Raw genomic sequence first — 12,461 nt, forward strand, 5'->3', positions numbered from 1 at the left:
CGAGGGCCCTGGGGCCCCGAACAGCTGCAGAGCACGATGGCTTTGCACACGAGCCAGGGGAGAAGCAGGATGATCTGGGCTCTCCCGACTGCCTCTTGTGCTCCTCCCATAAAGGCACCGCCATCAGTGTCAGCCCCACCCCACCCAGGGTGTGGCGGAGTGCTCCTTAAAGACAAGATGTCATGTCCCAAACACCAAGCAAGATGTCACATCCCAAAGTACACGGGGCGGAGCCATCTGAGAACACGCAAGAGTCTGCTTGACATCTTACCTGTGGAGAAAGGGCCATCCCTGAGTCTAGAGGGCCCGCCCAAAAGGGACCCGAAATAGGATGAAGCTGGACCATTTGGCATCTTGGACCGATGCACATCCAGTTTGGGTAATTAATGCCTAAAATGGAATACCGAGGTGGCAGAGTGGAGCTGTGGGTGAAGGCCGTGGTAGGTGCTGAAATTTTACTGGGAAAAAGAAATTCACTTCTTTCCCTACAGCAGACATATCCAGCTATGTGGGAGGCAGCTGGTATTTTAATTTGAGAATTAACTTGTCCTAGAAGACAGACGGGATAAGCCGTATAAAATCTTGCCTCATTTTATGTAGTAATCTCCCCTTGCAGGAGAGTCTAGTTTATTGAGGGAAGAACATACAAGAAGCCTGGTTGGAATGGCAGCTCTGCATCTTGGGGCAAGCGACTCAAAAGCCCTGAGCATCAGTATCCCTCCTGCAAAATGGGGCTATGATCCCTTGCTGGGTGGGAGGAGAATTCAGTAAGACAGTAACTATACCCAGTGCCCAGCAGAGTCCAGTAAATGGTCGCTGTTAAAATCGATGACCACTGCAGGCACCATGAAGTGAAATCATGCAAGGCTACAACACTGTGCATCCAAATCTGTCCCGTGAAACCTGCCTTGTTACACAGTAGCCAGATCAGTTTATCTAGAAACCCAGTGAACCTGGGTGGTCACAGCAAGAGTGAGCTTTCTGCTTAACCTTTCACTGGAAAGGTTCGGTCAGCTGGCTGCCCCATGCGTGGCTCCTGCTCTTTCCCTGGTTCTAAGATTCCTTCTATCTGGACCATGCAAGTGGCCACACCAGGCCCAATGTGTTTCACTTAGGTACTGCCCCCTTCGTTCCCAGACAGGAAGATTTCCTTCCCAAATACATGGAAATCTGCAGAGAACAAAAAGCACTCTAGAGAACATTTCAGAAGAGTCTTTGATGATAGTGAAGCATTTTATGCTTCTAAAAGCATGTCTGTAATGATATATGGATACCATGGACACATTTGATCTCACTTCTTTAAGCAAATGGGAAATGCCCCTCAAAATACTGACTATTAAACTAATATAGACTAAAATGCACCTTGAAAAAAATTGGTCTATGAGGGCAAAGATGAAAATACAGGAACCTGATAAAAATGGATTTGCTGAAGAAATGGCTAAACATACATAAAGCCAAGAAAACAATGTACCTGAGAGTTTTCCCCCCAATCATGTGTGATTTCCTGCTCTCCTTCCCGGGAAAGCTGTAGCCAGCCCCCCAGGTCCCAGTGTCCTCTGGAGGACCCACCCAGAGGTCTCACAGCACCTGGAGAATGGCATGGAGGGGACAGGGGTAGGACTCTATAGGAAGGCAAATAGGAACAGCTTTAAAACGCACCTTCTGACATTCAAATAGGTTATCTCAACGGGCGTGAAAGCTAGGCATTAGCGTGAATCTTGGCCAAGTCGGGAGCTAGCCAAATCGCAAAGTGGCCAGGAGGACATGGCTGGGAGGACGGAACTGAGAATCCGTCCCTTCTGCTGGGCCCTTGCAGACACTGCTCTCACCAAGGCCAGGAAGGAGCACTTGCACGTGGAATGCTCGCTGACGCCCTAGAGAGTTAGCTGACCTGGCTTCTCCCCGGCACCTCCCTCTGGGACCCACCATGCTCCAACGCTCCTGCAAAGGGGGCTTTTTGGGGGCACCCACCTTGGTAACGACAGTTTCCTCAACATTGTCCTCCAGGCCCTCCTGTTACCCAGTCAGTGCTCCCCCGGGCATTCCCCAACCGCCCACGCCTGCACCCCCGATACCCAAGTCTGTACTGCAACCATCTGTCCCCTGAACGTCAGCCCATGGAGCTAACCCGGTGGGGACTCACTCGGACAACTACTTGGTGGCCCACAGGCACAGCAAATTCAACCTCCCACGATTGGACAGGTCACCCTCCTTCCGCATGGCCCCAACCTGCTGAACCTCAGGGACCCTCACCTGGTTAATGCAGTGCAGAAAGAGAGGAGGGGCTCCTCGTAGACCCTCCACCTCTTTCTTCCCACCCCCCAAGTCATTCGAGACTCCCAATTTTACCTCAAGTCCCCCCCTGAATCCATCTCCTCTTCCCCACCCCCACTGCCTCTCTTCACCACCCCCATGCTCCTGCAATGCTCCTAACTGGTCTCTGGTCCCAGGCTCTCACTCCCCTCCTTCATCCGGGGGCGGGGGAGGGGGGGGCGAGAAAAAGCGAAAAAGCAGAATTTGGCACAGCGGCTGCGTGGACTTCTGGGCTAACCTAACGGTGCCTCCCCCTTGCTCACCCAGCTGCAGCCGCGCTGCGCTCCTTGCGATCCCGTTCACACCCAAGCCTCCTCCACTCAGGGCCTCTGCACACACCATTTCCTCTGGCACATTCCACCACAGAGGGAGCTGCATGGACCATTCCCCAGCTCGATCTTCAGGTGTCTGTTCAAGGTCACTCCCTGAGATGCCAGCAATGACCACTTCAGCAAAGTAGCACCTCCTTGCCACTCCCTGTCTCCTGTCCCGGCTTGCTTCCTCCAGAGCATCCAGCTGCTTCTAGCCTTTTGTATATTTGTTTGTTGTCTTTCTTCTGCCATTTCCACCACTGGAATATGAGCTCCATGAAAAAAGGGATCCTATATACACATTTTGTGTCCACTGTTACATCTCTAGCACCTAAAACAACATTGGTAGACACTCAATAAATATTTGTTGAATTTTCCTGAATGGAGGCTTCAGAAGGAAGGGTGTAACACAATGCTATTTATATTGGGTGATAGATGGAAACTGCTGTGTTGATGTAGTCCAAATTCCTTTGCACAGCCCAATGGTAACCCCTTCATAAATTGGTCCCAACGTTTCTCTTTTCAACCTCACCTCTGGATATTCCCCGGAGCACATAAAACAACCCTCCCCCTCCCCTCCTCCTTTTCTGTCTCTTCATCCATCTGTAGAAGCGACTTATGTATGAGTGCTACTGTTCAAGCTTCCATGAATTAACTGAGTACCTAGTACATAACCGCTACTCAATATGTATTAGCTCTCTTTGACTTTTCACATACTGATTGTCTTGTCTCCTGCTCAGTCCCCATAGGCTCTTGTTTGTTATCTAAGGAAATTCTATTGCTTCTTCCTGGCCCATGTGTGATAATTTAGTGTGCACAGCACAACCTTGCATTAGAATTATTTGCTTACTAATCTGTTTCTATCACCAGGAATCAGAATGTCTTTGTCATCACTGCATTCCCAGCAGCTAGTAATAATGATACACCTCATTTATTTGTACTCATTTGAATCCATCCAGCAATTTAAAAACAGTCATGCACAACAGGATAAAATGAAAAAAAAAAGTAGGAAAAAGAAGCTGAGGTAAAGTTATTATCCAAATAACATAATCAAAATTGTGCAAAATCACTAAAGAAGAGCTTTGTAGTTATTAGAGAGGAAAACCTGATGGGTTTCTAGAATGAGAATTAATCTGGTAAAAACAACCCTGTCTTTTAGGTCCTCAACCAGAAGTTCCTGGTGCTAAGATACTGAGGTCTGAGAGAACAGCTTTACATGGGAACTCATGAAAGAGACATTGTGTCTAATAATAGGCACATGAGACCACCGCTCAAGAAATGTCTGCTAAATGCTGAATACAAAAAAGTCCATAACTATTTTCAGTGAACTGTAGCCTTTCTGTTTCGCAAGACTTTTCTTAACTAGCCCCACCCTATTCAGGCGGGGGGAATATCCTCTAGTCCAGCTCAGTTCACCAAACCTTTTGAATATCTTACAGTGTTTCAGATCCCATGCTGGTTCCAGGCATCCAAGAATAATAACTTCTATTCCACGCTCTCCAGAACGTACCCTCAGCATGAGGCAGGTGAGTCTCCCCATGCTGACAAAATCTGGCTCTTACCCCCATTTACTCCTGCGTTTGTCCCTCATTGTTAATCTTGCTTTTACAATTATATCTTCTCTTTTAGGTCTATACGATTGTTAATTCACACAGAGCTGTCATTAACTATTCCAGCCCTCCTGATCTCCACTATTCCAAAACTGTAAGGCTCTAGGGACTGTGGCATACAATTTAGAATTGTGGTGTACTGTTTCAATCAGTTCGCTGAACCAGCCATGCCTCATAAACCAGAGTGTAAGCCCTCAGAGCCAAGGACAGACCTGGGTCTTCTGGTATACCCTCTAGGCCCAGCACCACGTGGGCCTGGAGCAGACGCTCATCTACGGCTGCTGATTGCCCAGCTGGAGCAGAGATAAGGTGAGGAACATGGACTAGACTAGCTATCAAGCTAAAAAAAATCCTTCCTAATGCAGAAGCAACATTCTTCCAACATAATTATTTTTGCACTATGCTGAAATCATTAAGTATAATTCTATAATGCTGCAAAATGTAAGCCCTAATCATTGGCTGCCATAATCTATCTTCTCTTTAGAGTGACACAGTAAAACAAAACAACAAAACAACACTAAATTTGTGGAGAGAGGGCAGGGCTTCATGACCCAGCCCTGTGACTATGGTCTAGCACTGTGCTACTCAATCCGGTAGCCGCTAGCCACGTGTGGCTATTTAAATTTAACTTTAAATAAAATTTAAAATACAGTTCCTGCGTCAGACTAGCCACATTTCACATGCTCAAAAGCCACAAGAGGCTACCATACCAGACAGTACAAATGTAGACTATTTCCATCACTGCACATATTCTATTGAATGGTACAGGTCAATGTCATCCTTTGATAATTTGATTGAACTCCTACAAGCCTCAGTTTCCTCTTGTGTAAAAAGGGAACAATAACTGCTTTACTGAGTTGCTGTTAAGATTTAAATAAGGTGCTGAATATGAATGTCCTTAGTAATTTTAGTATAGCTTGACAAACTATAATTGTATAGTTATATATATATATGTATAGCTTTAAGTATATATATAAAATAAGAGTTTAACAACTGTCAATAATAGCGTCTGTCAAAGGGAGTTACCATCAATTAGAGTAAAGAAATTCTATTTCAGGCTATGTGAATGCTGTCCAGGAGGAGGGGGGAGAGTACACACTGGTGAGACCATCTAAGGAATGCTGCATTCAGGAGGAATACAGATAAACTGAAGCAAGTCCGGAAGAGTCTGGAAAACAGTGAGGGAAGCAGCCCAGGAGTTCTCAACTGCGGGAAAAGGATGCAGCAGGAGCAAGAAGAAAATGCATCTTGAAACAAAGGATTGTCCTAGAAAGGGGGTGTGGATCTTGGGCAGCTGCCGAGATAATCAAGAGGTGGGCTTAACTCATTGTAGGAAAATATTTACTATTTAGTTGTCACCAATGAAAATGCTGCCTTATGGAGAACTGGGTTTGTGATCCCAGAAAGTGGGATCAAATGCAGTGGTTCTCAAACTTGTGTGTGTATTGAGTTACCCAGGGAGCTGGAGAAAATTCAGATGCTTTGGTCCCACCTCCAGGGATCTCGGTACAGTAGGCGTGGTGGAGTGGAGCCCATGATCTTTGTCTCTAACAAGTGCCCAGGTGGTGCCCTTGACCATGCTGGTCAGAGACCACTCTTTGAGGGCCACTATTCCAATGCAAGCTGGAAGAACCCATCAGTGGCAGTATAGTGGGGGCTCTTGAAACCAAGTGAGAGTTGGACTTTGCAACCTTCCAAACCAGCTCTTGAGGACGGTGCAGCAAGGACTCCCGGTGGGTCCCGGGCATGGCAGACGGCACAGATGCCCAGAAGGCAGAGTACCACGGGTCTCTTCAGGTACACCCTTGTGTAGTCACCTCAAGCCTAACACTTTCTTGCAGTTTTATTATTTACACAAATGGTGGGGAATGTCATCGTGCAACGCTACATGCCCTGAAGGAAACAGCCTATGCTAAGACTGTTCTGTAGGCCATGGTCTCTAACTGCAGGTTCAAAACTAAATCACACGAGAGTGGCTTTCTAGGCTGCGGGGGGCAATCTGACCCGAGAGGGTGGCTGCATCATAAGGCATTCAATGTCAGTACTCTGACCAGCAAGGAGACTAAGAAGAGGGGCATTTGTCTCCATTGCTTGCCTATCTGAGACAACGGCCACGTGGCCAGACAAAACACAGGTCCGAGCTTGCCACTACTCTCACCATAAACAGACATTTCACACAAAGATCTGTGCCTGAAGTTTTTAATAGTTTTATTCATAATAGCCAACCTGAAAAGAAGCCAAATGAACATCATCTAGCAAATGGATAAACAAATTGTGGCATATCCCTTAAATGGCGTACTAGGTAACAATAAAAAGGAACAAACCATGGATATACACAAGAGGGATGAATCTCAAAACTTCATGCTGAGTAAACAAAGCCAGACACAAAAGACATCATATTAATATGGTATCACTTATATGAAACTTTAGGGAAGACAGATCTAATCTATAGTGATGTAAAGCAGATTAATCCCCAGAGGTGGGTACTGACAGATAAGGGACTCGAAGAAATTTTGTGGAGTGATGAAGTGTTCTAGATCTTGATTGCTGTATGGTTATACAAGAGCATATATTTGGCTGTACACTTGAAGTGTGTGCATTTTATTGACAGTATACTGCAAGTTAATCCCTTAAAAACAAAAATAAATGGTGTTTTCTGCTTCATTGGGTCCACCCTATTTTATGTTGTGCTTAAAAGCGGTGTCCCTGATTGCCTCTGAAAGGAAACTGGGTAGCCAGGGACAGGCGTGGGAAAGAGTTCTTCAAGCTGTTTACCCTTTTGTACTTTTAAACTTTTGAACTGCGAGGCGGTATTAGCGATTTCTTAAAATAAGTAAAATTTAAAAATAAGAAAAAGAATTTTAAAAACATGTTCTTTGTTGGTAAGATGAAAAAGACACAGCCCTAAGACTATTGGGCCATTGCTCAATCTATTTCAGGTTGTGGAAATCCTGCTACTTGAGACAAGCACTATCTGTGGTCTGTGTTTTATCAAATTCCTTGGAGCTACGAGTGAATGCCATTTTTTTAGTATTATTTAGTATTCCAGCATTTTTCATAAAATCTATCATAGATAAGAACACATACACACAGACACACAGTTTTAAAATAATCAGAACTTGAATGTCATGTAACTATCACCAGAGCCAAAAAACAGAACACTGCCTACACCCCAGAACTTTCTATGTGCCTCTCTGTGGTCATACCTTCTCACTCCTCCCAGAGATAAACACTTTCTTGATTTTAGGGATAAGAATGTCTTTCTAGGGGCGCCTGGGTGGCTCAGTCAGTTAAGCGTCTGACTCTTGATTTCGGCTCAGGTCATGATCGAGGCCCATGTGGGGCTCTACACTGAACGTAGAGCCTGCTTAGGATTCTCTCTCTCCCTCTCCTTCTGCCCCTCCCCCACCTTTCTCGCCCTCTCTTAAAAAAAAAAAAGAAGTCTTTCTAATCTCCCATGTCTATAGCCCTAATTGATACCGTTTAATGTGTTCGAAAACTTTTAAAAAACTGGATCAGGGGCGCCTGGGTGGCTCAGTTGGTTAAAAAACTGGATCATTCTACACATATTGTGTGTTTTGCCCAAAGTTACATTTGTAAAATTCATATATGTTTGTAAAATTCATTGTTGCCTATAGCTGCAGTTTATTTTCACTGTGATATAGTATTTTTTAAAGATTTTATTTATTTGAGAGAGAGAGAGAGAGATAGCACGAGCTGGGGGAGGGGCAGAGAGAGAGGGAGAAGCAGACTCCCCACTGAGCAGGGAGCCGCACACCAGGCTCAATCCCAGGACCCTGAGATCGTGATCTGAGCCGAAGGCAGGTACCCAACCGACTGAGCCATCCAGGTGCCCTTCACTGTGATATAGTATTTTATGGTAGGAATGCATGTACCACAATTTACTTACCCATTAAAAGATTCATGGACACTTTGACATTTTTTTGTCCCCACTGCCTATAAAAAAAACAAGTCCAAACACATGGTCTGACATTCAAGGTGACCACACTGTCCCCAACTATGTGTCCAAAACACCTAGCCAGTCTCCTCTTCCTATTTTTCTCTTCCAACCACTATCTGACTGCACCTGTTCAGTATATTGGTCAAAATATTAAGAACAATGTCTTAGGGCTGGAATGCTGTTGACCTTATATTTGATCTACCCAAATCGTCCTGTCCACCCAGGTCTTGTTCAAGCACAATCGCCTTAGGAAGACGCCACGATCTCTTCCAGCCACTATGCTGTCACTCCCCCAAAACTCCATCAAATGAATGATGCTTTCTCTGTTTCTTCCATCACACCTGCTTCATGCGGCCTTATGTTATACCCATTTGTTATGGCTGTGTCTCAGATTTTGTGCTTCTAGTGCACAACACTAAAATCTTGCTGATAAAGGACAGGTGAAAAATGTTAGAACTTTTGAACCCCAACTCAAAGTCTTGAAAGCTACTGCTGGGATCAGGTACTAAATCATTCAAAAAAGGTTTAAAAAGTTAATTTCCACAAAAATGCAGTAACATCAATTAAAGAAAAAACATCATCACTTTTGCTTAAGACAAGATTTGGGTTCCTTATATTTTTAACATTGATCATTTTTTCTCATTAAAAAAATACAGTTTTAGAGTCCCTGGGACAGAGAATGCTAGAGTGTCACATAATTTAAGATCACTTGATAAGAAGCACATTATTTAAAGAAAATGATGACCTTGAAAATCATTTTAACCCCAAAAGCAAGAGAGTGGGATAAAACACCAAAATTTTAATGAAATTAATAAATGGATCAGAAATTACAACTAGTAGGTATTTCAGAATTTTAAAAGCAGGACTCTTATCTTTTTGTCAAAGAAAATACATGCATGGAATGTAGATACTGCAAAGAGGAGAAGAAATAAAACAGATAAGCAGAAAGTTATAGCTGGACTGAATGCCTGGCCATTGTTTGCCTCTCCATCAGACTCATTAAAAAAAAAAAAAAAAATGGATGGGGGCGCTCTGCTGGCTCAGTCAGTAGAGCGTGTGACTCTTGATCTCAGGGTCATGAGTTCAAGCCGTACATTGGGCGCAGAGCTTACTTTAAAAAAAAAGAAAAGAGTTTAAAAAAATGGATGGAAGACATCACTCCAAAATAATACCAAATATGCCTTTCAATTATTTATGCAAAAATCCTTCCTTAATGGATGTTATTAAAAATACATCACAGAAAAAATGTTTGTAATTTACATTACAGAAATTAGGCTAAAGTTGTTAATATAAAAAGAGTTCCTACAAATCAACAGGGAAAAAGCCCAATGGCACAACTAAAAACATGGACAAAGTTATTTATAAATAGATAATGCAAAGAAAATTATAGTGGCTCTTGAACTTAAGAAAAAATGCCCCAACCCAGAGAAATATAAATTAAAACCAAATTGGGATGCTCTTTTCACCTACCTGATATGCAAGATCAAAAAGTCTGGTAAAACACTGTTGGCAAGGGTATAGAGAAACAGGCAGTCATACACATTGCTGGCTGGAGTATAAATTTATAGACCGCCAAGGAAATTCTATAATGATATCCATCAAAATAACATGTGCACAGGGGCGGTTAAACACCCAACTCTTGATTTCAGCTCAGGTCATGATCTCAGGGTCTTGGGATTGAGCTTGGGATGAAGGCTCCCTGCTCAGTGGGGAGCCTGCTTGGGGATTTTCTCTCTCTCCCTCTCCTCTGCCCCTCCCCCTGCTCACATGTGCTCCATCTCTCTCTCAAATAAATAAATCTTAAAAAAAAATTACACATGCACATTCTCTTGGACCCAGTAATTCCACTTCTGGGAAACTATCCTACAGAAATGCTTTCATATATGCAAAATAATGCATGTCCAAGGCCATTAGCTAGAACACTCAAATAGCAGAAGTTTAGAAAATATCTTAGTCCATCAGTAGGAGAAAGGTTAAATAATTTTTGACATCCTTATGATGGAATTCTATGCAACTGAAAAAGATCAAGGAAGTGATCGCCAAGACATACAAGAAGAGGAATAACCCAAATAGTATCCTACAATTTGCAGAGAATATTGCCTATTTTAAAAAATATGCACAGTCTGGAACAATACAGAGGAAACTGGTGACATTGGTTGTCTCTGGGAGAAGACCGCATGGCCACAGACAGGCATGGGAAAGAGATCTCCGAAATGTGTATCATTTTTTTACCTTTAAACGTTTGAACTCTGAGGCTATTAACTGTTTTTTAAGTAAATACAATTTAAAATTAAGAGAATTTTAAAAACATGTCCCTCACTGGTAAAATGAGGGAAACACAGTCCTAAGATTATTGTACTGTGGCTTGATCTAGTACAATGCAATATATCCTCCTTATCTGAGGGCTCACATAACTTCAGAACAGGATAAAGAAATTTGGAATACACACTAGAAACACATACAGCTAAAATATCCAAAATAAATTCACATTCAGCGACACTGAGAAGATACAGCCCACTTTTTTTTTTTTTTTTTTTTTAAAGATTTTATTTATTTATTTGACAGAGAGAGAGAGAGGGAACACAAGCAGGGGGAACAGCAGAGGGAGAGGGAGAAGCAGGCCTCCCGCCGAGCAAGGAGCCCGATGCGGGGCTCGATCCCAGGACCCCGGGATCATGACCTGAGCCGAAGGCAGACGCTTAACCGACTGAGCCACCCAGGCGCCCCGATACAGCCCACTTTTAAAGAGAAATCAAGACTAGCACAGATCAGCAGAAAAATTTTCAAGTTGCTCCAGGTAGCCTAGAAAATAGCAAGCTGTATATGTTTTGCGTACTTTCTTACTTCCTAACTTTAAGGTTAATAAGTCCATGTCCTGTAACAAGGTATCTCCTGCTGAACCCCTGCTTATTCTGCACTGTGGGGATCATGCTTCTTATGAGGACACAGTTGCAAAAAAGCAGCTTTTCTCTACCCTCCATCAGACTCCTAACAGATGACAGGGCACGTCCTTGAATGAAGGAGCCACTTTCCCTGCCCTTACTGGTGAGGGGAGCTTTTTGGAGAGACAAACCTGTTGATCAGGGGCTTTTCAGAGAACATTCCTGTAGATTCTATCTTGTACTTCACCTGAAAGTATGACTGTTTATCACACTGTGCACACACCTGGGAGGGGGGGCGGGCAGCGGGGCGATGTACATAATCCACCTGTTTGCCTCCTGTTTTCTCACCAGGGAGTAAAGACAGTAAACCTAACCCTCCAGGGAATGGAAAAACAAATCATTCAGTGCCCATCTCAGGTGGCTGATGAAGGCGGCGCAGTCTTGAGCGTGTACCTAAGCTGGTCCAGATGTCTGCTCGGGGTGAAAGAGCGAATACAAGTACAAGTACGTTTGCACTCGCATGATTTGGGGAAGCAGGTCAAGACCTGTGAGTTTTCGAAAGCAAAAGCCAAAGTTTCCAAGCACGCTGGGCACACCTGTAAGTACAGGTGCATGCGGATCAGCCGACCACCTCCCATGCCAGGCTGTACACGCACACGGAGGATAGCAACTGTTCACTGGGAAGTGTTTCTGGAGGAAAGTTGAAGTGTGCGTCTACCTGTTCGAGAAAGGTGGCCCAGAAAGTGGGGCAGGGCTGACACTTCCTCCGCGGGGTTCAGGGTGCACCCCCCCACACCGGGCCCGGGGCGAGCCCTCCGCCCGCTCCTGGGCGCCCCAAGGTCACCTGCCCTCCTGGGCGTCCCCACCCACCCCGAGCTCTCACCAGAATAGTAGGTTGGCTGCGACGAAGCCGAGCAGGCTGCGCAGCGGCCTCTTCCAGCTCAGGAGCTCGTCCGCGCGGCAGCCCAACCACAGCACGGGCTCCCCCAGCAGCCAGGTCACGGCGGCGGCCACCCCGCCGGCGGCCTCCTCCACCTGCCGCCCCGCGCTGGCCGCCACCGCTCCTTTCTCCTGCGCTTCCTCCCCCTGCTCCTCGGGGGGAGCCCGGGGCGGCGGCGGCGGCCGCAGCGCCTGCTCCCCGACCGCCGGAGCCGGGCATCCCTCGGCGGCGTGCTCCGGAGGCGCGGGGCTCGCCATCTTCAGCCGCGCTTGCAGGCGGGGACGGGCACGCGCGCGGCGCGCCTCGCTGTCGGCGCCGAGAGGGCGGCGGGTCCCCGCGCGGGGCGCGCACCGCGGGGCGCTGGCGGCTGGGTGCCTTGTGACGTCAGCCCCCGCGGCGGCGGCGGCGGCGGCGGCGGCAGGGGCGCCTCCCGGGGGAAGTGGG

At 45.7% G+C, this 12,461-nt stretch overlaps 1 protein-coding gene across 1 annotated transcript in view; it reads right to left on the bottom strand.

Moving 5' to 3' along the window:
- Positions 1-12,325, bottom strand: part of RETREG1 (reticulophagy regulator 1) — a 127,042-nt gene extending 114,717 nt beyond the window's left edge. The window contains exon 1 of the mRNA XM_032415118.1: positions 11,961-12,325. Within this exon, the coding sequence (XP_032271009.1) occupies positions 11,961-12,274 (314 nt within the window). The 5' untranslated portion in view covers positions 12,275-12,325. The remainder of the gene's footprint in view (positions 1-11,960) is intronic.
- Between the last annotated feature and the right edge of the window lie 136 nt (positions 12,326-12,461).

This window comes from Phoca vitulina, unplaced genomic scaffold (genome assembly GCF_004348235.1).
Source record: "Phoca vitulina isolate PV1807 unplaced genomic scaffold, GSC_HSeal_1.0 scaffold17, whole genome shotgun sequence".
Classification (NCBI taxonomy): domain Eukaryota; kingdom Metazoa; phylum Chordata; class Mammalia; order Carnivora; family Phocidae; genus Phoca; species Phoca vitulina.